Source organism: Carassius auratus, unplaced genomic scaffold, assembly GCF_003368295.1.
Source record: "Carassius auratus strain Wakin unplaced genomic scaffold, ASM336829v1 scaf_tig00011312, whole genome shotgun sequence".
NCBI lineage: Eukaryota > Metazoa > Chordata > Actinopteri > Cypriniformes > Cyprinidae > Carassius > Carassius auratus.
Genome location: NW_020524192.1, coordinates 6,270 through 34,012, shown reverse-complemented (window position 1 = coordinate 34,012; position 27,743 = coordinate 6,270). Strand labels below are relative to the sequence as shown.

At 37.1% G+C, this 27,743-nt stretch overlaps 1 protein-coding gene across 2 annotated transcripts; it reads right to left on the bottom strand.

Moving 5' to 3' along the window:
• LOC113073078 (SH3 and multiple ankyrin repeat domains protein 2-like) lies at nucleotides 1-27,440 on the bottom strand. 2 transcript variants are annotated; one of them, XM_026245985.1, is made up of 6 exons: nucleotides 27,283-27,440; nucleotides 26,691-26,804; nucleotides 21,146-21,227; nucleotides 16,470-16,552; nucleotides 15,234-15,358; nucleotides 2-485 (listed from the first exon to the last, which is right to left on the bottom strand). In XM_026245985.1, exons 1-6 carry the CDS (start codon nucleotides 27,407-27,409, stop codon nucleotides 318-320), a joined length of 699 nt encoding a protein of 232 aa, XP_026101770.1. In that variant the 5' UTR covers nucleotides 27,410-27,440; the 3' UTR covers nucleotides 2-317. The 2 variants fall into 2 exon arrangements, with proteins under 2 accessions (XP_026101771.1, XP_026101770.1); XM_026245986.1 differs by lacking the exons at nucleotides 26,691-26,804; nucleotides 27,283-27,440 and adding an exon at nucleotides 23,894-24,158 and having other exon boundaries at nucleotides 1-485.
• Nucleotides 27,441-27,743: the final 303 nt, after the last annotated feature.

Here is a 27,743-nt window from a genome sequence, read left to right as displayed (position 1 = left end):
TGGTGGCCGCTATAGCAAAAACCAAAAAAAAATAAAAATAACACACAGCAGGTACAGTAGATGCTTAGCCATGGGCTGTAGCATCCCCATGGGGAAGCATTGTATACAACATTAACTCATGCCGAGGTTTGCCCATTCTCATTTTAAATAATAAATGAGAGAGGAGGACTCAAAAGAACTAAATTAGTAGTGTTAGTAAAATAAAAAACTAGTACTATTAGCATTATGGGAAAGCAATGGTTAGAATTACATGAAAGGAGTTTTGTTTGCGTAATTTTCAATCATACGATTAACATGTTCCATTATAGCCCAGATGGTCAAGAAATCCTGAATAAATCAAGACGTTTACCTTTCTTTCGAGCCGTGTCATCAGGGTCTAGATTTCGACTGACCGTCACCACTTTGATGATTAAGTGGTTGCCACCGTGACGGATCATGTTGACCACTTGTTTGTGGCCCACTTTGACGACATTGTCCTGGTTCACCTATAAAAAAGAGGAACAATTTAGCTTGTTTCAGGCATGCTCGGATGTTTACAAAGCAATAATTAGTCAAAAAAAAAAAGCCTTTTGTTTGTCACATAGCCAAACTACAGCTACTGTATGTTCAGAACTGTGAGCTAAATGCATGCTGCATATTTACTGCAAATTATATTATTTTATAATGTAAAATATATACAAATTAAATGAATCAAAAGTGACAGTAAATACCTTTACTCTTTTACAAATTTTATTTCAAATAAATGTTTTTTTTTTTTTTACAGAAATATTTAGCAGAACAACTGTTTTCAACATTGATCATAATAAGTAGAAATGTTTCCTGAGTAAAAAAAATCAGTAAAATGATTCATAAAGGATAATGTGACACTGAATGGCTGCTTAAAATTCAGCTATGCAATCACATAAATATATTACATTTTAAAATATATAAAAAATACAAAAATAACTGTTGTTTTAAATTGTACAATTTTATTTTGATCAAATAAATGCAGCCTTAGTAAGCATAAGAGTGAAAGATTAGTTACTTTATTGATATTAAGGGAAAGGATGCATTCTTATTTTAGAAAGCATTTTTTTGGTACAAAAAACATTCCATATGTCCCTAAGCAAAACGTTGTCATCAATATTTTGGTCTTTTGTTTTACCAGAGAGCTATACTGTTTAAATGCATATTTAAGTTGATTTCATCAACCTTTAGACGTACCTTAGCATAAATATGGCTCCAGAGCTACTAGACACAAACTAAAAGCCTATAAAACTCCAATTTTGATTTTTTTTTAAAACTTCTTTAACTTTAACTTCTGTATACTACATCATAGTGGAGTAAATAGATTTTGAGCATTTAGCTACAAAAGAGCTACCAATGTTACAATAACCCCACTATGTTTGTTGAAGCCCAGCTATCACTACCTCATTCATTTCCCTACTTAAACTAACACAAAATCATTATTTTATCCACAGTATGTTTTAAATAACCTTTTGCCTATATATTTTCTTTATATACACTTAAATGGTCACAATCATTGTGACAGCTGTCATTGTAAAGCCATCAGACGGCAGTTAATCAAAATGGGCTATAAATGTTTAAGCGGGACATTCAATCTGCAACTGAGCCGTTACTGGTGAGCTAAATCGAATTCAGCTACAGCAGAAACAATTTTCAAGTGGTGATAACCATGGATATATTTTTTCATCATTTTTTTTCAACAAAGGTGTAAAGTCCAATGACTCCAAACTAGACTTAAAGGTGCAATATGCAAAAATTGAGGTAAAAATATCCATAACATGACCACCACGCATCAAAAGAATGAGAAGAAATAAGGGCGATGATGTCATTAAAAAAAAGTTGTAGTGCTGCAGAGTTATCAACCTTAATTAGCATTAGCATTACTAGCCCCGGTATGCAGGCAACATAACCACCAGCCAACCTGCAATACACGAATAACTCGCAAGGCTTGTGGGCGTGTCTGAACCTGATGTCAATCATGTGGAAAGTACAGCCCAGTACTTTCATTGAAAGTTCATTGAGCATTTCAGTTCAGGGAAGAGAGCGCCACCCGCTACAGGGAAACAACCTCGCTCGGAATCACAAATCAAATTAACATCGGCACTGCTTTTAATCGCTGGAGACAACTGATGGACCTGAAAGAAGTGAGGTTTGACTCCAAACTTGCAACATTTCTTTTGGTTAAGTTATAACATAGAAATGTATCGAAGGCTGTTCGATAAACGTGCTAATGTTAGCGATGGCTAACCGTAGCTGCGTTTGATAATTAGCTAGCTATAAACTTAACGTTACCCATTTTATTATATCATAACTAACCTGCTCTGTCTAGTCTGTTGGTCTCCGTGTCCTCTTTGCTTCGTGGTTTTTCTGTGCGTGAAAAAATGTATGTGTGGCGCGAAAGTGTGTGAAAAGAGTCAATTGCGTGTGTCTCACGGTGAATGCTTGAGAGTTGGCACATAGAGGACAGGTTGATTATTGCTGTTAAGCGTTTGTATTAATCTATAATGTGTCCCTGTTTGCGTACAGGGACATAAAAAATAAATGTAAAGTGATACGTGGACCAAGGTGTCTGAGATTGTTAATTTTAAGTAAAGGATCCTAATATTTCGTCCACAACAATATTTAATGAGGTTAACTTATAACTCCTTGTGGTTAGTCTGCACGAGATCAACAAGCTTTTTTGCTTTGCGGCCACTTTAAATACAAAATAAGCATTCGATCTACGTTAGAGCGTCTGAGCGCTCACAAATCTTTCTGCAGCATCCTGAGCAGAGCGGCAAGAGTGATTTTTGACGCTCTAGACGCCGGCGGTGTGAACACACAGTTAGGCTTCGGCTATGGCTGTAGTGTTGTTGTGAAAGTAGGGGCGGAGCATAGAGACTATGCCGTTTCTCGTTTGTTACTCTAGAGTAGACCAATTCACTTTATTGAGGCATACTGCCCCCATCTGGTATGGAATGTGGAGTATGATTTGATTCTTTTTGCCAAATATTACAGATGGCCCCTTTAAAACATACTCTGAGAAAGAAACAGGTGGCATTTAACATTTTTTACTTGATGCATGGAAGTGTAAAACATACTCCCACAACTATTTGAAGAGGTTTTAAAAATGATTCTTGACACAAGTTACCAGCTCACAACTCACAAATCTTTGAAACAATATTGTATTTTTTAAAAGTGCAACTATTATGGATTTTTGAAAATTACCTTTCTGCAGTGTGTAACACAGCCCTAAGTGAATTAAAAAATCCTGCAAAGTTTTAAATCTGAAATTGCACCGGGTATAAAGTTATTGTCTTTCAATAGGAAGACTGGAGTCGTTTTTTTTTTTATAGCAAATCCCAAGCAGATTTACAATGATGTCAGCATGAAACATTAGCATATTGCCCACCCACTTGTTGGTCTTTTCACATTGGTGCACATTTGCTAGGTGCTGTTTTTGGAGTGGTAAAAATAGCGGTAACGCTATACACAAAGCGGCACTGCACTCACAAACACTGCTTTACCAGGTATTACATGCATGATGAAATAGAAATGAGACCAATCGGACCAATCACTGCAGATTAGCATCACGCAAAGGGGGTGTTTGGAAAAATTAATAATTGAACGAATTATTTGGGAGTGTTGAGCAAGTAAGATAAAAATAAATGCATATTATAAGACAATTAAGTGTTTTTTTGACCTTGCATGCATGCCATCCTGTTGTTGGGGACTCCCAAAACCAAAATATGAACCAGTGCTGTCAAATGATTAATCGTGATTAATTGAATCCAAAATAAAAAGTTTTTGTTCACGTAATATATGTATGTGTATATTTATTATGTATATATAAATGCAAACAAATGCATGTATATATTTACATTTTTTTATATAATACATATATTTATATATAATATAAATTATATGAATATAAATATATAAATATACACTGTACAGACACATAAATTATGTAAACTAATATTTTTATTATGGATGCGATTAATCACGATTAATCGTTTTAAAGCACTAATATGAACCTTTCATTACCCATAATAGGGGCACTTTAATTGTCAGAAGAAAACCGAGCAGCGCTTGCTTGTGCAAGAACCACACCAGGCTGTTGTGGGTGGATGCACAGTCATTGCTATGGTGTTCAGAATGGTTGCTAGGTTGTTTTGGGTGGTTGCTAGGTAGTAGATTACTGACCCGAGTCAAAAATCAACTGAATGCATAGAAAAGTGGTTTTACACCTAACAATAATATGCCACACGATTTGACGCTAACAATTGTCATTCCCTATCAAACTTGTCCTAAATTATAAGAAACAGTAATAGTAATAGTTGCCTTAGCAAGCAGCGCTAATGACTACGATAAGATGTTGATATTCTTTGATACAAATTGTCAAATAAAAGGCACTGCAGGCAAATTAGAGAGACACCCCTGCTCCAGTGGCATTTCTCAAGCAAAACGATAAACACAGGCACTACGAAACAGATCAGCAGAGAGAAAATGAGAGAGACAGGTTTGGAGAGATTTTAGAGTATGCCTTTTACCGAAGAAAAGGTTACGTGAATAAGCTTGGGTAACCTAGGAAACAGCCGAGGAGCCGAAGTCGTCTTCATGACGAAGAGAGCTGAGCTGCTCCTTTTATTCCTTCGTGTATGTTTGTGTGATTCATAAATGCTGCGAGTGTGATGAGAGCAAGGGACTACGTATGTGATTGTATGAGAGAGAGATTGCCATTCGTTTCAAATAAATAAAATTAGCTCAAGTTAGAAAGCAAGCCGTAATCAATGTGGGACCGGGAGTGAAAGCCTCACATGGAAAGCCAGGTCAGTTGAAAAAAGTAACAGCCTTTAACGTCAATTACCGTTACCTTTTCTACATCTCTCTCTATTGTGGATTTTCATAGTGCGCATTCCAGAAGACAAAATAACTCTGCATTACATCTTCGAGCTTGACCTTATGACAGATGATGTAAATTTAGAGGGATTGAGAAGGAGAGAGAGAGAGAGAGAAAGCTCTGTGAATCATGAGCTGTAATCGCAACTCTTTGCAGTGCAGATTTTCGCAGCGCTCTAGTTTCTGGTGAGTGCTGGAAGAAGGGGGTGGGCACAAATTTCCCAGAATTCTCACTGACCTCCAGTCTCTCGGCATGTCACACACTGGTAATGAGATTTGGGCTCATTTAGGAAGTGCTGGGACCAGATGTAGATAAAGCTCACAAAACAGCACAATCTCAACATGGCCACTTCATCCTGATAATCTCATTATGCTGGAACCGAGCCAAAGCCAACCAAGCTGAGCCGGCAGCACAGGAACCCGATTCTGTGTTGTTTTAGATATCAGGACATGGAATAATCAGTCATTCATTACTCACCCTCATGTTGTTCCAAAAATATATGCTCATTTTTCCTTAAGATACAATAGGATAATTTCGAAGAAACATCTTGTAGGTTTGTTAGCAGTGACCTGACCACAGACTAACAAAAAGGAATCTATGATGTCATCTCTGACTACTTTAATGATTTTATAGCGTTTTTTTGTCTTTGATAGCCTGTGGTCACTATGAGTTATCATTGCAGTTATACAGGTTGAGGGCAACATGAAGGTGAATAAATAATGCAAATTCTGTTATCATTTATTCCCCCTCATGTACACTGTTAAAATTAAGGTTCCAAAAGGAATCCTATAGAAGATCCATTTTAGGTTTCTCAAATAACTTTTGTTGAAAAGAACCACTTTTTCAAAGTGAAAAACATTATAATATTCACTTGAATGTTTTTCACTTTACAGAATCTTTTGTGATTTTAGAACGTTTCCATGAATGTTAAATGTTTTCAGGGACTATAGATGCCAATCAAGAAAATGGTTCATCTGAACAGAAGAAAGCTGAGCTACCTTAAAAAAATAAAGGAAAAAATGTATATATATATTTTTACTTGAGATGCACTTAATGTATAATGATTTGTTTTCAAACCATATTATTAAAGTGACAAATCAAAGTGGATTTACAAACAGAGTAACACAATTTGTACAAAAACACTTAACATGAAAAATTAATAAAGGAGTAATGAATCATTATCAGCTGTAACCTTTCAGATCAATTTGGTTAAGTATCATAAGCATGCTTATGGATAACACAACAGGTGGAGTGAGATAAATATACATAAAACTGGAAAATTAGTAACAGATGGATAAAAACATTGAAATGTCCAAATTGCTGAAGGAACATATATAATTTTGCCAATTAAAGGAGCAGAGCTTTAGTAGACATTCATTTCTAAACTTAATTGTTTAAATTAGTCATAGTTACATGTATAAACATATTTATTCTATATATGCTTTTGAATGCTTAAGAATGAACGTACGTGTGCATATTCTTTAAAATATCCGTTTTGCATTACATGAGGGGAAAATACAGTTTATTATTTTTCAGGCGAACTATTCCATTAAGAGTTAACCATATTGATCTGAGTCTCGTGTGTCACAAAACCGAAATCAGGTTAAAGACAGCTTTGGATGCAAAACTGGATTTTAGGAGGTTGATTTTTTTGTTGTTTTTTATACATACGCATCTAAACACACCAAACAGGGATTTGCAATTGTAAAATTAGCATCGATTATAACCTTTTGTGATTTCACAGCACAATAACAGACATAAATATACAACACACACAGATCTTGACTGATGGATGTGTGTGACATGTGGTGAGCAGCCCACACTTGATTAAAATCTGATGAAATTAGCAGGCGGTTATCCTCTGCACCCAGAGTCAGCACAGGAAATAAACCATAAAACGATAAGCCTTCCATTTGGCTAATCATATCAGTTCTGCTCAGGGTCGTTCTGGTCACATTGTCTCAATGCACACGCATGAAAAATAAATAAAATAAAAACTCATAAACCAAATGAATTTCATTGCTGTTCTGCAGTCCCCAGATGCATCACACAATTTATACTTGCTGTTCTATTTAAGGACCTTAGAGATTCTATCTCGATCTCTCTGTCTATGTGTGTGTATATGTGTGTATATGTGTGTGTGTATATGTGTGTGTTCACGTGCTGTTCATCCAACTTGAGAGTGTGTTTCTGTGTGACAGAGAATCTACAGGGACCTTCATATTTCATAAAGGATGATTTTGTGTCACATCTGGTCACTTCCAGAAGAATAAAGATGCGTACTGCACACACACACACTCATATATATACTTGCTCACTTAGAGATTATGTAACAGTTATCCATGTTCACCCTTGTGGTTACATAATGCCACTCTGTGAACTAGGAGACCCCCTCAGGTATCTCCACATAGACTTAAGACTAACTAGTAGTAACAGAACAGTGAGGATGCATGGACAAGGGAAGACTTTTACTATTTTATTTAGATCATAAAAAACAGGACCACTTACAGACCAGCGCAAAAACATCCAAACTAACGTTATATATTATACAAGCCTGGTGAACATTATTTATGAGGTTTTTTGAAGTAAGCTTCAATTCGGCCAAAAGTTAGCCTAAAGTGACCTGGGTTTGAGCTTGGCATATGTTTTGTCCCAATCCAAAACTCGTTTTTTCTACTTTCCTGTCTGCTGTATAAAAAGGCAAAAAAAAGAAATAAAAAAGGGGGTGAAAACCTACATATCATCCAGCTCTGGCAAGGTTTATTTATGTGTCTAATATCACACCTTAATAATACAGAAACATCAGCATATTTGAGACCGCTTGTGTCTTATGAGTGGAAAATTACATTAAAATTTTTAATTAAAACATGCACTAATATATATAACATGCATATAAACAAAAGCAGGATAAAAAAAATAAAAATAAAAAAAAGATTAGATATCTACATGATCATCTCTGATGAAAAATCTGCATAAACATTAAATTATTTTGCAAGCTGCCATAAAAATAAATAAATAAATATAGGCCTATTGTTTGGATTGAAAAAAAAAAACCCTGGCATTATGTGCTCCAAAAATCGGCCTAACCAGGCCCATGCTGATAATAAAAAAGAAAAAAAAAGAAAAAGTCACACATTCTTGAAAGAAATCCCCATAAAACTCAATGAATTCACATGGCTCTCATCTCTTAATCCCCAAGTCAAATCCACTATCATTACCAAACATGACCTGACGTCAACATCACACTCTTTAATGCGGCCTAGAGAGCCTGCAATCACAGCACCTCTGGCCTGATTTAGAGATTTGCAGAAGGTTGTCCGAGGGCAATCATCCAGCCCAGATAAAACTCTATCCCTTCAAATGAAATCTCCCTCTTCCGGATACTTTCCGGAAAGGAGTGTGCTCTTTTGTCTTGAGTGGAGATAATTATGAAGAGTACAGGGGATCTGTCCTCTTCACACTCACTCACTCACACACGCACACACACTTAAGCCTCATCCATTTTCCCGTCTGCATTGCTCTACAATAGTAGCACAGCTATCGGCTTGGCCTGGTCTGTACTTAAAAAAGGTTATATGATAAGACCTCTGTGGTCAAGTCCTCTATAGAGGAGATTAAACACAAGATAGCGTGAAAGACTCACTGAGACTATAGAATTTCCATTAAAGATAAAGTGGATATCTAAACAGCATTTCTGGTCACTGGCTATGTCCGGACACAGATGCCGGACTTGTATTAAGTTGCATAACATAATTACTTAAAATGTAAAACTCCTGCAAATAACTGAGGGATATATAACTGAGTTATACTCCATAGAACTTGTCCACACAGGAAGTAGATGGATGCCTGCTTGATGCATTTAAGCATTTTTTATATCCCTACTGCAAGCCCTACAAAACAAATGCCAATTTACCAGATATCATATTTATGGACACCATAATGATGTTAATGCCACAGTATTTCTTAAATCAAATGATACAAATCATATTAAAAATTCTTATTAAGGTTAGTTTAACCGTAGGCACATTTGGCCACATTTGCTTTCACTAGTTCATTTTTAATGTTAAAAATGACAAATGGTCAGTGGCAGCATGCCGACATGAAGCATTGTTGAATCCCAGCTAAAGGACCTTTCCCGATCCAGGCCACTCTCTCTCCCCCACTTAATTTCCTGTCTCATCTACACTGTCCTTTAACAATAATGGCAAAAAAAACAAAAAAAAAAACAGACAAAATAAATCTTTAAAAAAAGACAAATGTATAATAAAAGTACAATCATTTACATAATTTATTAATTAATATGATGTCATTACACCTGCATTCGTAACAATTTTACAAGAATGAGATTTTTCATGTTTTTGAAAGAGGTTTCTTATGATCAACAAGGTTGCATTTATATGATCAACGATACAGAAATATTGTGAAATATTATAAAAATTTAAAATAACAGTTTTTAATGCATTTTATGTGGTGGCAAAGCTGAATTTTCAGTAGCCATTACAATTTTATATGATCCTTCAGAAATCATTCTAATATGCTGATTTGCTGCTCAAGAAACATTTAATATTTTAAAAAACAGTGCATTTATAAAGTGTTATAATAATATAAATAAAAAATTATATATATATATATATATATATATATATATATATATATATATATATATATATATATATATAATATACATATATATTATGTATTTGAACAGAATTTGAAAAATAATACTGTAATTACCTTGCTGTCACTACTGATTAACTTACTGCATCCTTGCTGAATAACAGTATTGATTTCTTAAAAGAAAAAGAACAATAGTGTAAAAGCACCATGGTACTACCATCCCATCGCATAACTGAAACTGCCACATTCTTAAGGAACAACTGCATTGTCATTAGAAATCAGTCCTTTGAGCACACCACACCAAAAGATCATCCCCTAAACCAGGCTTAGAGAGCCGGAATGGAGGAAGCCAGCCTCTCAGGAGGAAACCATCATATATGTCAGCATATTGCAGTTACATGCATGTCTAAACAACCATGAGAGCTAATTTCTACCCATGTAATAGAGTCATTCACCCCAGAAATCCAAGCACTCAGGTATTGAAGTCCATTATGGAGGTGTATTTTTATATCAATACAAACAGGAAAAGAAATGTTTACATGCGGCCCAGTGCTGCACTCCAATGAAGAAAAAAAACAACCTCAAAACGCTACCTCACTTTCATCACTGCGCTCAGACACAATGCTGGTGCCGTTGCTAGGCGACCGTTGCTCTGTGTTACAACATGAGACCTGGACCATCACATAAACGCAAGAGGAAGGTCAGTAACATCACTGGATTCCGTTATTCTGGAAATATTAAAAATAGGAAGATCTATTCTGTGATGCTTCAAAATGATCCAGCCGGTAACTTTTTCATTTAGTGTGACAGAGCAAACGCTATGTTCTGCGCTATACTTGGTTCGCAGTGCGTGAGGAGCAGGTTTTGGTGACAGGTTGTATGGTTATAAGGCCATGAGGACGCTCGCAGGCATCTCCTGCAGTCCACAAACTTCCTCCCTGCTGGTTCTCTCTGTGCACACAGAACATTCTAGAGAGAAAGCATTACAGGCGAGGAAAGATGTCCAGCCGTCAACAACACATCAACCAGCCATCACATTTAACGTTAGCAATTTTTGGAGCTAGATAACCACAATTACATATTTTCATGCCTTTCGTGACAGTGCAAGATATTTACAAGAACCAAAAATACTTCAGTGCCGCTGCTTGTTTAAACCACTAAAATAGTTTTAAAGCAGCAGATGCTTTTTGTGTCAGCTTAGATGTTATGCAATGCACCTCCTAAATTCATGAAATAGCCTTATATATTTAGTAAAAATGTACACCTAAAACATGGCTTGACAATTATATTTTCCACCAGCATGCACAACTTTTTTTTTCTTCGTTAAAATATTCACTAAATATTCAATATAATGTTTATGGGCCAAAAGCAGAGCGAAACAGCGCTACTCATTTGAACCGTGCCACATGAACTGTTAAACCGCTCGGCTGAAGGTTCAAATGGCAGAGCAGCATGAGCTCACTAGAGCAGATACGTTTACTTGCTGATGAGCGACACTAAACAGCGCTGTAAGGTCCAGTGTAAAGGGTTTGAATTTAGCAAAGAACTTTAAATAGTTTAAAGCTGGATGAAACCGCACTGGCAAACAGGAGAAACAATGTGCGCAATGATACAGTCAGAAGGTATTTCAATATACAAATCACATTATTTACCATGGATTTACTAACTGCACCGTGCTATTGTGGCAGAAATGTGGGATATTTACATAGAATTGTATTATATTATTGATATTGTCCTGTATTAAATGACTAATAGAATATAGCGTTTGTGCATTTATACTAAATGTATTCAGACAATTGTATTAAGACCCAAGCTACTACTGTTAACTCAAGCTACTGTCAAATGTGCCTTTCTAAGAGACATAAAAATTAATATTATTAATATTTGCAGCCTGCACTGCAAACTGTGCTGAATATTGAAACAATATCACTCATCAGAACATGCAGAAAAAAGCGACTGGGAAAGCGTAAAGAACAAATGTGAAGTGTTTGTCACGTTCTGACCATGAAGAGTAGTTTAAAACTACAGTTAACAGTCTGGTTTATACGACGTTCACTTAGGAGCAAAAATCTGCCCCTAAACATTAAATAAATAAAAATGTGAAATTGATCATGATAATTATCAATATCGACTGATATGAAAACATTTTTCATATCACCCAGCCCTACTATTACCTCTTGTATACAGAAAAGAGAGGTAAGTAAGATGCAGGAATGCGATCAGATGAGAGTAAAGAGAAAGAGAGATACTCGTGCCCACACACCAAGGGCAAGTGGGTGTAGATGTATTTTCAGTAAATACATCATTCTATTTTGTAGCTTCCTGGTTGATCACTAACACCCTTCATAAGCTGCACCATTTCTTAGAGTTTCTTATGGGCAATAAGATTAATTCATTGACTCTCAAAAGCTCCAGGAAATGTAGGAGTGAGAATCTGCAATTCAACCTCTGGTGCAGTTCACAGAATGCAAAACAAATATGCTTTTTAAAAAAGATAGATATTTACATCCCTACCAAATCTACTGCAAGCTTTCGTCATTAACGTAAAGCAAAACCAGGTCAAGTTCTCTGTGAGAGCTTCGCCTTGCTCTGTCCAGAAGGCCAGATTGTCCCTGGGACCTGACACATCCATACACCAAAGTGTGAGAGAGCAAAACGCCAGCGGCTCAACCTGATGTGTGTAGTGAAGCTTGCTCGGCTCCTGAGGGACTGACGGTCAATAGCATCGACTGGACAATTAGAACGTGTTTATTGTTTCTGCAATATTCTGGGAGAAGAGATGGTGAATGAATTTATATGCACAATTTATATACACGTTTTTATATATACAAATACATTGTGCCAGACTAATTGAAGTCACTTCGAAGAGTGTTTAGAGTGCAGTATTGCATTTTATATTTTATAAATTACCACATTAAGCGAAGCTTATCAAATTTTAAAATAAAGAATCTAGGTTAAAACATACATAAGATTTCTATATTTTTATATTCATATTTTAGGTGCTGTAACTATTAACTACTATTTCTTTATATTTTGCCATTTTCTAAAATTACACTTTCTCCATCACTAATTAGTTTTAAATAATATGGCACTGTGATAAAATAATTTATCTTAAATATAAATATTTCACATAGTACCTCAATTAATATCGCAATAAACTAAAAAAAAAAAATAGCAAAATTGCATTGAAAATAGTTTTAACATGTCGCACTGCAGTACGTCAGCAACCTATTAGATATGAAAACATTATATGCTATGCTAAATAACATAATCAAAATGCAGCTCCCACTGCTCTATCATAGAAACATTTAGGCTTAGCTACATTTGGACTCTTGGATTACCGTAAGGAGCTAATACTTCATGAAATCTTCGCCACTCATGAGAGCCAATCATTTTCTTCTCTTCTCTGCCTTTCCATGCGGCGCTGAGATCTTAGATCTGCTCTCTGTGCTTTAACACAAAGTGAGTGTTCTCTTGAATTTTGCATGCAAATGAACTTATTTTGCTGATGCAGAAAGGAGGACAACGTGCCCAATGCTTTTCGTGTCTTATGGTCAGTTATCGCCAAGACAGGAGTTTTGCAGATAAACTTCCATCATCATTATATATTTATAATAGGGATGAGCAAGAGGGTTTACTTAAGACATCTTTGTTAAGACATCTTACAAATCATGTTTCTCTATAAAAAAAAAAATGCATCATGGTTTTAACAAATAAAGAATAGTTCACCCAAAAATTTGCTGTAAATTTACTCACCCTCAGACCATTCAACATGAAGATGAGACAATTTTTCCAAATCCTTCAGTGAAGAAACAATCAGACTGTTTCTTTTTGGAGAAATTTAACATTACATCACTTGCTCTCGAATGGATCCTTTGCAGTGAATGGTTTCCGTGAGAAAGAAGTCTAAACAGCTGATAAAAACATCACAATAATCCACAAGTGATCCACACCACTCCAGTCCATCAATTAATGTCTTAAAGTTGAAACCTGCATGTTTGTAAGAAACAGATTCACCAAGACAGTTGTTTTAACTATAAATCGTCACTTCTGTTCAAAGATATGACTCCGTAATCCATATTAATGCTTCCTCCAGTGAAAATGTCCATCCCCTGTTATCCTCTCACATCAAAATTCACCAGTATATTTGTTTAAAGCTGCTCTGGACTGTTTAAGCTTATAAATCTGTGCATGTTTCTTTCCTTTTTCTAGCTTTTTCTCAAAAGAAAGCAGTATTAAGGATAGGAGACCTGTATTCTTGCCAGAAACAACAATGTAAAGTTAAAAACGTCTTGATGAATTTGTTTCTTACAAACACGCAGCTCTTCACTCCGTAAGCTGTTAACTGATAGGCTAGAGTTGTGTGGAGTACTTTTCTAGATTTTTAACAGCTGTTGGGACTCTCATTCTGCGGCACCCATCCACTGCAGAATTGAGTGAGTAATGTAATGATACATTTCTCCAAATCTGTTCCGTTGAAGAAACAAACTCTTCTACATCTCAGATGGCCTGAGAGTAAGGTTTCATTTTGGTTGAACGCAGCACTGCTGTTTTAAAAAATGATGATATGAAATGTATTTTGAGCAGCAAATGAATGCTGAAATGCTGAAACTTCAGATTTGCATTGCAGGACTATATAATCACTAACTGAACACACTGAAACATGCTTCTTTAAAGTCACCTCCTCTAAAGCACCTACAGCCATCAAGCCATCAAACAGCACTTTTGCAACAAATTCGCTGCATTCAACAACACACATATCTAGAAAATGACTATGAAGGATTTGTCCACACCACAAGACATTTTTTCACACTGCAGTCTTGCTATTTGTGATCACAAGAACATGTTCTGAGAATAAACCTAACCTGACTGAAGTCTTGTGCTTGCTTTGACCAACAAGCCAACTGTTCAGACAAGCTAACGACAAGTCGATTCTGAAAATAGGTAGTTTTGCAGATAGCAAATATATAGTGCCATACCAAAAATATAATCTCACTGCTTTAACCAAAACGGAATGTATAATCTGGTAATAAACACAAGGAGGTTAAAAACCGAAATGGTCAGAATGAGCCTTTATCATACTTCTTCGCTGTCTTTGCTTCTTTTTTGGACTTGACAGGTTACAGATCCAAAGTACCTCAGAGGCATTAAAAATTTACAACCTCCAATAAATGCAAGCTCACTCTCAGACAACTATCAAATTCAATGCCCAACTTCTACAAAGAGTTATGATGGGTGATTACCGGCCTGACATTTTCAACTTTCAAATGAATTCAGAGTGTCGAGATTACACCCTCATTCATTAAAAGTGAGAATTAAAAAAAGATAAGCTAGATTGCCTATGCAAAGGTTAACCGTTTAAATGCAACCCAGACCAAAGAGCTCAAGAGACATCAGAAAACTGAGTTTCTGCACAAGGACGGACCTCTGTGTGCTCACAGCTTCTTCCAGGAGTGCTCGTCTCCTGCGTCTCTAAGCTCCTCTGTCTCATTAAAGATTTAACCATGACCTTTCCTCATATTCACAAGCTCAGACTGTGCATAAACATTCTCCTGATTGCCATAACGTGTGAATGATTCAGCAGCAAGCTCAAGATGAAGACCCCTGCATGGGTCGGACACCAATCTTTCCAACTGAGCAAGGACCTTTCCATCCCTTCAGCAAGCAATGGCTTCTGAGGCTTTCCAAAACAAACTGTAAACTTATGGAAACCCAATCGCGTTCTTACCTCGATGAGGAAGTCTCCAGTCCTCAAGCCAGCTTTCCATGCCACCCCTCCCTCATCCACAGACTCCAGATACTGCAAAGCAGGGAACGCCGGGGTCGGAGTGAACTCCTCAATGGGAGTATCCGCTAAAATCCAGCCAGTGCCAGACAACACAGAACCAAAGGAAAGATATTGTAAAGATCAAAAGACAGTATGGTAGTTTTATGGGCCCAGATTAAACATAATTCTGGCCTACAAAGTATTTTAAGTATATATATATATGTACTATTTAAATTAGATATTATTTGTAATTCCATAGTCTATGTTAAACTTGCTATTACTCAAAAACATGCTGAAAATAACATGCTTTTACATCGATGGTATGAAAAATACAATTCCTATGAAAACGAGTGCCTGGTAGCACAATGGATAATGAGTGTGGCTAAACAAGAGCATCTGGTCTGATGATACATGATGCAAGCTGCAATGCATCCATCCAACCAAATCAAAAATGAATGCAGGAGTTGGGACGTTTATATAACCAGAGAAAATGCATGCATGGATGTCACTGCTGACAGTGTGGGGAGAAGCACTGGTCTGGAGCCTGACAGAACGAGGGGCATCACAAGAGCTGATGCAGAAAGCAGCCATGGTGCACCACTCGCAACTTCATGGATCTGTAGTGCACTAAAAGCGTTGCAGTTGTGGATGGGAAGGAGACTTTTAGGGTCTAGCTTAAGTGGCTAATGCATTGCATAGTTAAAGGTTTGTTGACGATTTGTGAGTGAATTAAACGCTTCAGCCACAGAAAGAAACAGCTGGACTGTCAGACTCAGGAAGCCCTCGAGACAAAGTGCCAGCAGAGCCCTAATGCAGTCAAACACAAGACAAGCACATGGAGCAGGGAGTGGGTGGGGGTCTGTGTTTACACTTCACAGATTTGACAAGCCCACTTAAATGCATCGCAGTCAATTGATGGACACGCTGACACCAAGAGATGGATTAATTCAGAAGTTCTTGACATGGATGCAATTCATGCAGCTCAAGCCACGCAGACACATCAAATCAAGTGCGCGCGCGATGACGCGCTTTGAAATCAGCAGAAATGACGTTAAGTGAGGGGGTACAAAAAAGGGGATAGGAAACAGTGTGAAATGAAGGAGCAACACGGTTTGATTCTCGAGGGTGTAAAGCATGAAGTGAGGTACAGTCATGATGAGGCGGCGGACACGACGAGGGGTCCGGCTTTTCCCCTACCTTTCGCCCCTCTCAACACGAACCCGAATCCCTCGTTATCCTTCTTCTGCAGCACGACCGTCTTTTCGTTGATAACGCAGTCGCTGTGGAGAAAATTCCGCGCAAAACGACCGTTATTACAGCCTATCATCCTCATCATCGCCACCGCCGCGCGCGCGGAGTGATGCTTCATCCTGACAGGCGTCGGCTGAGCGGAATTAATCATTTTTGCGACGAAGAGCGCGATGTGACGAGAGTTGCAGCCGTTGAAAAAAAGCTCACCGCCGGCTTTATCTGTCGAAGAAGCTGTGACACCGGTTAAGAAAAGCAGGGCCCGGTCGCCGGCGAGATAGCGTGTCGTAAACTAGAGACATAACCCCCAGATGAAGGATGAAAATCACCAGAGGAAAACATGAGTGGTAATCTTGGAGAAATGGGTATGAGATAGAGAGAGGGAGAGGGAGGGAGAGAGAGAGAGAAAGTGATACAGAGAAAGCGAGAGAGAGACGGTTTACTGTGCCACCGAGTAAGAGCGAGCGCGCGAAAGAGAGAACAGAATGTATGCGTGTGTGCGCGCGACTAAAAATAATGTTGTGTGTCCATTACAGATTGGAATCGTAAAGAATTTAAAGATTATGATTTCTGTGAACGATTTAGCTTGCTTGACGCTCACATTAACGATAATTTTGGTACTTTGAGTAATTGAGTAATAATTATCTGGGGGGAAAAAAACAAATTAATCGCATTAAAGCCCCCTGCAATCTGTTACTAAATTATGTCAAATTCAACAGAACGGATACACATAAAAAAATAATGAGAAATTATCAATTGTAATTACTTCAAAAAGTGTTTACACTGACTTCTTAATGACTTTAAATATACTTTTTAGGGGGGGGAAATGGCCCAACTATAATAGGAAAATATATATAGTCCTATTTTTAATTAATTAATTAATTAATTAATTTAATTCATGCTTTTAGGTGAACTATTACTTTAACACAAGTCAAAACAAATTTTTGAGTCAAAGAAATTCAATCAAAAAGTTTTCAGAATGCAATATGGGTTATTAATTCAAAATTCTGTTAGAAGAGAGACTATTTCTAGTCTTTGTGACACTGAGTGTTACTTCCTGCTTAGCACCATCAAAATCCTTCCCCAAAACACACACTGCAAGCAAGCAGATCAATTACTGAAGGTGTTCAACCATAGAAGACACCGGAGATATCCAGAGATATGCTGTTTGAATATGATAGCACTGTCTCTCTTTCCCTGAAGGACAAGAGGGCTTAACATCTTTTAGATGGAGTATTAAATCCAGTCCTGGAAATCAAGCCAAGGTACTGAAAGTGTAGCGAATTGCTCAAACTGCAGCTCTCACAAAGAGCTGGAGTCTCATTTGCACCCGGAACATTAACTTCATTCAAAAAATGAGATTGTGGCCTGTGCCATTTCATTTTAGTGCACTTTCTGTCCTTAGAATGAATCAGGCCTTAAAATAATCACTGAAGGTCAAGAACCGCAGCTCTAGATTGATTAATTTAACGGCCTAAAATGCACCCGAAAAGATCTTGAAGTGTTTATAATCCCATAAAAACTTTAGCTGGCATATTGACAAAATAGTCTTAACCTGTGATCAGAAGACCTTATAGTCTTAACTATAAGATAAAGTCTTATTGAAATATTGAAAGAGCTCTGAGCTCCAAAGGTAGAGTGCTGACTCCTGAGGAATGATGCATGGTTGTCATGGCAACATAATCTGCTTTGAAGAGGACACTGTGGCGATGTCACAGAGCAACAAGGTCATTAATATACCGGACTGAAATATTATTTGCTCATAATGCATTTATACCTCTGTGTGATCTCATTTCAAACAATGTTACTACTGTCAATCACGGAGCGATATTTATATATTGTTAGCTATTTAATACAAACTAAATAATGCATCTTAAATCCAATAAAAATCCATTTGGATTTATCCTACAAAAAAGTTTACACTGGAATCTGGTCTAAATTTATTAATCATAATATACAGAGCATGTCTGCAAAAGACTGACATAACTAGGCGGTATCTTGCGTGTATCTGTGACAAGTTCACCTAAAAGCACCCGTGTCCTTCTGTACGGCTGTCACTCAAGCTCCCTGCAGCAGGAAGTAGCCTGCACTACATTGCCTTGGATTCTCTGTCTCCATGACAACCAGCTCGGAGCGAGGGGTGTGTCAGCTGGGTAGAAGTATGGTAGCCGGATGCGAGAGGATCTTTCTCTTTTTTTGGCTTTTAAACACCCTGTGACAAATGTGACAAAAGTTCATAGTACAACAAAACTACATTTCTAAGAACTAATATTACCCTTAAAGGGACAGTTAACCCCAAAATAAAAATTCTGTCATTAATCGGTCCATAATAACTTCGTTTTTCTTCGGGACACAAATTAAGATATTTTTGATGAAATCCAAGAGCTTTCTGACCCTCCATGAACAGCAATGCAACTGACATGTTTAAGGCTCAGAAACTTAGCAAGGGCATCATTAAAATACTCAGACATGTTCACAAGTCTCTGAGGTCCAAGTCCAAGTCAAGTCTCAAGCCTTTTAATGTCGAGTCCAAGTCACTTCTCAAGTCTTTGTTCTATTTATTAGCAACAGTTTGAGGATAAATTGGTTTTGATTTAAATTTAAGAAAATGTACAAATGGAAAGGTATTCTTTAATTAATTTATTAGTTAAACCCCAATCAATCAAATTAATAAAACAAATTAAATAAATCTCTTATAAACAAACTAAGGCTTTGTCTGTGTTCTCATACAATTTAAAATTAGAGGCAATTAAAGTATTTTAATCACAACACAATCCTAACAAAGAGGCTGCATAAATGCAGCATTAGTAGGCTTTAATCTTCACTGGATTGTTATAATTTCGAAATCTGAAGCAAAGGCAAAATGGTCTGACTTTAGTTTTGTGAACATTTTCTACATAAAACATCTGCACATCTGCAAATAAAGCAGTGCTGCGGTTGGGAACACAGCTTTATATTCATTATACAGAGGCATGATAAAAAGAAAATACCATCTAAACTTTTCTAAAGTTTAGACAGTTCCCCTCAGAGATACATTTCTATAAACTTTTTGCAGATTGGTGTTTTTTTTTTTTTTTTTTACTTGGACTCAAGTTGCACTTAAGTCGCATAAATAAAGACTTATGCAACTTAAGTGCAACTCGAGTCCAAGTCACAGACTCGTGTTTCCATCTATGAAAATAGTCCATGTGACATAAGTGGTTTAATTGTAACTTTCTATGCAGTGTCAGAAAGGTCTCGGATTTCATCAAAAATTGAAAATAATTTGTGTACTGAAGATGATAAAAGGTTTGTAGCAATATGAGGGTGAGCAATTGCACACTGTCAATTTATTTCAAATTTGCAGACTGACAGCCACATATTATGACATCATAATGTCCAAGAGCTGATTTTTTTGTTTTTTTTTATGCCATCAAAGTTCGAGCATTGCTTACATAACTGGCCATTTAAAGACTTTTCACACTCTTCAAACCTTTTTTCCCCTGTGAATAACAATGTGCTTGTGCGGTGTTTTGTGTTAAAACATATTGGGGTGGCAAAGTTTTGGAAAATGATGGTTTGTGCAAAAGGATGCGCAGGTAAATGTAAAATTTGTTCCGTACTTTGAAACACTCTCAAGAAAGTTATTATTAATAGCAATCGATTAATCAATTATTTCAATTTTTTGTTCTTTTCTTATACTTTATTAACCTAGGGAATTTTGTCTTTGGGTATAAATCAAATGCATATAAAATAAAAAAAATTAGGATTTAAAAAACAACCTGGCCATTTTTACAGCTGAGGTAAATAAATCAATCTTTTAACCTACACTGTATGAAATGAAATGTATGAAATGTTCTTATCGAACTATGGCCTAATCTTGGCTAAATCTAAGCCATGTCTGTAAAATCAGGCCCATATCTTGTCGTAAATAGTTATAACCGAATTAAAAAATTCAAAGTTTAACAATGAATTGAAAAGTGATATCATTTATTAACTGTGGTTGCAAATATTCATGAGATTGTACAATGCATTACAAGGCATAATTAATGCATTAAAACTACTTTTAAAATTCATTATACATAAAGGCTTTAAGTAAAGTGTTACTGAAAATATTTTTTTTCTACACTACTTTGCTTGTGTTGCTTGCTGTTTCTGTGTGATTATTTGTGAAATTTCCTCTATATTTAAATACTACTCCAAATTTCTTTCAGTGTATTGAAATTATCTCCAGGCCCAGACAGAATCTTTGCGATGATTTTGGTGAAAGATCTCGAAAATTCTATGAAATATGAAAAATTTGCTAAAGGGGGAAGTAGTTACAAATGATTTAATAAACAACTTTTTTACTTTGTGAGTGACATTCCTGTGGAATTCCGCAGGCGCAGATTCCGTGTAGACCTGATGATGACATTTGAGCTGTTATTGTGGTCCATTTCTTGCCTTTCACCATCATAGCTGACCTTGTTGAGGCAAAACATACTAAAATCTGAAACCGCAATGTCGTTTACAGAAAAATATCTGTAACCTTTTTTGATCTGTAAATATGTACGCAAGAGAGAACCCATTTCAAACTACCATCATGTAGTGAACCTGACACACTTTAAAAAACACGGTCAGAAGGAAAGAAATATATTTGCTCATACCTTGATGCATCAAAACTGTCATAAGATCCCACAGTGTAGTGTCGAAAGAGCTTCCTTCTCTCCGATCGGTCTGCCCGGGCATCTGTGAAGAAACATTCACAGACATTTACCTTAGATCACCCCAATTATGTGATATTTCAACCTTGCATAGTGCTCAGAAAGTGTCATAAAAATTATTTTTATTCATTATTTTCACACATAAACAAAAGTTACTTTCTACACTCTGATGTGACTGTGTTCAAGCACTAACCCAGCAAACTTTGAACGCTTCAACATCATTATCATCACTTTCACACCGAATATAAAATGTGCAAAATGACTAAAAATAGTCCCCAGAATTTTGGAGAGGCACAGCAGATGTGATAAAGTGAGAATGTTGTAAAAGTTTGGTTGTTACATAATTGCATAAAATAGCTGTCTAGTCACAATTTGGTCTTACTGTGTGCCATATGTTACAGTCTCAGGTGCCATTTTTTAAACATATTTAGGGTAATCATTTAGCCAACTGTGCTCTAGTATATTTATATATATTTTTATATTAAATAACAAAAGGTGCTTACAGTTTCACCGAACAGTACCTTGACATGCAGATTGTCACTGACGATCAATACCAGCATGACAAACACACATACATATATATAAAAATAAAATAAAATAAAATCACATTTCTTGAACACACGCCATGAGCTTAACGTAAATCCCCAATTTATAACAGTGAATTCAAAATCAGCACTAAACCAACTATACCACCTTCCACATTTAACTGCAACCAATAAAAAGCTGTTTGGAAGACAGGGACCATTTGGCCCATAATGGAGCCAAACTAGACTACTCCTCTGAGAGAGCTCAGGAAGGCCAAATATTGACTGCATTTTATGGAAGGAACCAGGATAAGAGCCAACAAAGCTAATGAAGAGACTTTTTTATGTTGCAGAGATTAATCGTCTACACGGCTCTGATTCCGCTCCTCCGAACTTCTCCGAGGGGAACATTTGTTCTAGGCCGCTCCTACGCCATGATGTTTGTAGAACAACAAACCAACTGTCCACAGAGGACTTGGACATATGGATAAAACACTGGATTAATATCTGAATTTAATCGAATCACTTTAACGTTAAGCACATCCCCCAAAGCGTACTTATGTAAGGAAGCAAATGTTGTCTACGGAGGAAGGACAACCATTAACGGAAACACAACTGGTGATAATAAAGATCCTGAGCAACCGTGTACATATATTTATCCATTAATAAGATTCTCGAGGAGTTTGTTCTGCAGGCTGCAGCTTCTGAAAACTGCACCATTTGTATTGTCCTCTGTGGTTATGTTGATACACGATGATATCAGTAGTCAGGAGGCTGCGTGGGATTCAACACTTTCCCCTTCCAACCTACTCACTGGTTAGCTGTTAAAGTTACAGACGCGCAATTCTTTGTTGAGCTGAAACATTTTGATGTTCAAACAAAGGGAGGTTTAGATTCAGCGCAATTCTACAGAGACATCTGTTCTATTCTGTGACTGTAAATGTAAGATGTCCTCCACATCTGTCAGTTGTTTCAAATACATAAAAAGGCGGTTTAATGAATATTTTGGTTAATCAAACTGTTTAGCAAAAGGTGGCCATCTAGAGAGGTTCAAATTCAAATCAGCTTTAAAATGTGAATCATGAGAAGTAAGCATTTGGCACTCTGAGGCTTATTTTTTGCCATTTATTTGGAAACAAATCAAATAATATTGAGGTCAGACTGGACCTGTTATGATGCATCTCATCAACTGAATAAATCAAAACTGAATCGTTTGAGTGTGCAAGTGAATCATTACCATTTATAGATGTGTTTTGGCAGGTTGTGCATTATCCAGTTTTGAGCAATACCTTATTTCGCTTTCATAAATCTGAAGAGAGGAATTTAATATCAAGAGATATGGATGTTATAATTAATTGGATGAATAAAATGGCCACCACATCTCTTTTTCGTTCTCTTTCTCACATCTTAATGGAACACCCTCTCAGTTTTCTGTAGCAGCTGTGTCGTCTTTCCAACTAAAAGTGTTCTGGCATGTACACACAGAGCCACACGTACTTGACACAAGCGTTGTTCCTCTGTGGACAGTGTGAGGAAAAAAAGGCTATTTGACATGAGGGCGAGCAGTGATGACAGTTGCTACAACACCGAATTTTAAACCACCAGGGGTAACTAGCTGTGAAGCTCACTTGATCAAATTCATAAAGATAGTAAACGTGCAGCAAGCTCGACTTGAAGGATGCAAAACTTTCAAGGCAGAGTCAGAGCGCACCACTGGAAAAAAAAGTAATAGCTATAATATTCTGACAGTCCAAAAAGTTTTACAACTCTACGACTGCAGTTTCTCACTCTATGTAATAAAACATTTATCTTTGACAAAGCTTAAACATGACGGAGAACTGAATTAGATCGAAAAATGACCCCCAGACGATTTGGATATTTTACTACAATTTGTTTGCAACAACTGTTCAAGGTTTCTTAAACTGAAACAAAAAGTCATCAAGATGCACAAATACCTCAAACCCCAAGTGAAAAGACAACAACAACACATTTTTACTGCAAAAACTGCAACTGAAATTTTATCGACAATAGACTCCAACTCATCGTTCATATATACTGTAAACACATCATAAAAAAGTGCACAGAGCAAAACATGCAATTATTGGTGGCACAAATCCGTAATTCATCACAAAACTCCTCAGTTTGCAGCATCCTCAAATCAACATACCTCCAAAATGAACCTTCTTCCTAGATCTGCTAATCTCGTCCATTGGTCCCCTTTAGTTCAACCCCGAGTCAATCCGAGAAACGCTCCTTGCCTGAGGGGCGATTGCCACTTTTCTCGATCCCTCAGGCCCTGACGCCTAACTTCCCATCTCCAAAAACTCTTGTGTCTCCTCGAGCGCTCAGGTGAGAGCTGACCATCAGCACCACACACATGGAAAAGAGAACTGTGGCATTGCAAAAGATGATATGTAAGCTCTGTTCTCAGTACCGTGAGAGGGAGAGAGAGTGTGTGAGAGAGAAAAAAAAAAAAGATGCCACAAAAAGAGGAAAAAAATCTTACCAAGGCCCACTCCATAGCAACAGGGTTTGTACAGTGTAGAGCATGTTTCCATGGAAATATATCAATCAGGATTGTGCATGAGTGTTGCTCGGAAAGGTTCAAGAGACTTCAGCAGATTACTAGTGCTGTTGCTAACCAGCCGATGCTGGATTTAACTGTAGCTGATTTTAAACACTGTCCTGGATCGTCAACTTTTAAGGCAGCAGCATATGTGATGTTATGTATCTTGGCTAGTTGTTGGATTAACTGCAAAATAAGACAGATTTGGGCAACAATCTTCTAAAAGAAATGTGATTAAAATAACCATGAACGCATCACCATGGGAACCAAATGACTATTTCATAAATCAATGAAAGAAATCAGCTGTCCTTGCAACTCTTCAAAAGCGCTTCGCTCGTAGAGTGCATTGTAGTAGCCATGGATTTCAAGGCTGCCAATGGCTCCCATCTCAACATAGCATTTCTCACCTTTTCACACTGCTTCTTTTGCAACATTAGCAAACATGGATGAGATTCAAAACGCCTCAGGTGACACTTATACCAAACATAGCAAGCATTTTCACCCCAGATTACTGATAAAATGTGCACAAATTGATCAAATGTGTTGCGACAACTCAATTACTGGCCATAACATGCCGAATAAAATAGTATAAGTAAAAGATCCAATTTCACCACCAATAACGTATGTGGGTCAAAGATGTGACATGCATTTTTTGTCCTGATTTATTCATTAATTGAAATATCAATTAAAAGTGCCATTTACACATTTTTATTTATTTAAAATGTTAAATTGATAAATAATTATCATGGGGAATTTTACTTCATGGATAATACCACATGAATTATTTTTTTATTGGAAATGTTATAAAAGTAAAGAAAATAAATACTAAAATTCTTGACACATTACTTAAAACTAGATATAGAAGACTGTTATTTTCTCAAAAACTATGCAAGAAGATGCAACATTTTATAATACTTTCTCATTTAACAAACAGCTATGCAATAATTAAGCAGAAAAGTATAAAGACTCTGGCGCTTTCAAAACACTGCAATGTTTATTTGAGTATTCCAACAGCATAGCAACACTGGCTCAACCAATAATATTAGTTTGGGGCAGGGCTAGTTGTTTATCCAACCAATAGCAGGCAGGAAACCTGTTTGAAAACAATTCAGCTCTGAAATGACACACTTCACCTTTAATAACAGCATTTAGGTTAGCCGTACAGATGCAAAAGCAATTACTGTGCTTCTGCAGCATGACCTTAAGGCAAATGTCATGTTCCATCACATGACGGGTGAACTTAGATCTTACAATCTGAGAGCTGAGTCAGCCAGATTCTATCCCTGAGTCACATGGGCCAAAGCCTCTCGGCCAATGACAGCTGTCGTTCACCACACCTCCATTCTGCTCGCCACATGCTGTCGTGAACAGCTCTCCATTTGTTTCGTATAGCTGCCAATAGCTGTCTTACTGTACATGGGCATAAGCAACAATCTGGACCACAGGAGAGAATTGTAATGGAGATTTTAGACTAAAGCATGATTCTAGATGAGCAATTACATTATGTCAAGTGTGTCGCAATGCAAAGCTTATTACGGTTACTGTTATAAAGGTTCGGATGTGTTTCAGTGAAGAAAAAATCTAAACGCCTCTATGACACCACACACACATACAGGGCTGAAAAACACACAGTAGCTGCACTGATGTGGAAGGCATTCATTTGGCCCAAAATAACAACTCTCAACAGAATGTTGCCCCTGGCCCCTTCTGCCAATTTGCACAGTGAACGTTGAGTGCACACACCAAAGCTACACAACAGCCAATGATTGTACCTATAAAAAAAAAAAATCAACACACATTTGGACTAGAGTAAAGCTATGATTGCCGTTAATGGCATTCATGTGCTCTGTCCAATTTGGATATAATGCGCAAATCAAATTCTCAGGTGCTCATTCACGCCGATGGTTGATGGATGAATGCGAGCATTCGATCTGAGAGGTGGACGCGTGTACTTTGTGGCCTAGTTGCAAATGAACACTAACTGAATTAACAGCCTGTTATCGCCGCAAGGCTCCTTACATATTCTGCGGGTTATCAGAGCACCGGAGAAGAATAGAGTGAGAGAAGACATAATAAGAGGAGCGGGAAAAGTCTTTCTTCCCCTCACCTTGTAATATGTCGAACAATTGTGCAATCGGAAGTGCATTTAAGATTTATAAAATTACGGTTGAACCATTGATGTCCTTACTACCTTTTTGGGCCTTGAATGTGTACGTTGCTGTCAGAAAGCTCTCAGATTTCATCAAATCAATAAATAAATTGCGTACTGATGATAAACGAAGGTCTGGCAGGTTTGGAATGACAGGAGGGAGAATAATTAATGACAGAATTGCCATTTTTGGTGTACTATACCTTTAAATTGGCATGACAGCGTGTGTGTTTGTGTGTAGACACTCACAGGGCCTGTCCTCGTTGGGTTTGCTTGGGATCTCTTCCACGCATTCGGCTGGGAACCAGCCTACATTCCCTCGGGCACTGCCTTCCCAGAATCCACCTTCTCCAATACTGAGAACTACGTATGAAAAAGTCAGCAATAATATAAATATTAAACATTCTTCTCATTATTTACATATTGCATGTGCAATCCTATATATGACACTGGGAAAAATGCCCGTTACACACACAGTTCTTTTAAGAACACTTAATGCATTAATAGGCATTCTGACCACTTCACTATGGATGTGCATACATTCACACATGACAATATAATATATCAGGCCTATGCTGATTTTATCCAATGAAGTCTTCATTCTACTGAAACCTCTCTAGTTCATCTCTTTCTGTTCGTGAAGTGTTGCTAGCTCTGGCCAGGCTGGTGCCGAAGGGCAGAAACAGTGAATTCTTGCTCTCCATATGGCAGGAGAAGCTGCACTGCCTGCTACAAACCAGCTTGTCCCTGCATTTGGAGCACATACTCTTAAAAATGTCCATATTTACTATCAATAACATACGGTTTAATTAAGGTAAGTAAAAGTGACATTTAGATGTACCTTTGACCCTGTCGTTCTTATACAAAGCGATTTCTCCCTCGCCCTGTGGTTGGTAAGACTTGACCACCACATAGTGTCGTCCTGGCACAGCACTGTAAAGCTTGCGTTTGGACCCTGGAGTGTCCATGCCAGAGTATGCATCCCTGTTGGCACGGGGACTGGTGGAAATACAAGAAGAAGAAGAAAATGTTAACGAAATGATAAACAGAATTATAATATAATACAACACAGATGCAGACATATATATATATATATATATATATATGTATATATGTACGTATCCAGTCAAACCTGAATTTATTTAGACACCTTCAACATTTCTCACATTATATCACAGTTTATTTGCTACAGTTTAGAAGATGGTAATAAAATAAGGCAAGAACTCAGTTAAACTGTCGGAACAAATTCATCTTGATAGGGTCAGATAACTTTGATAGAAAGGTACGTAATGGATTACAATC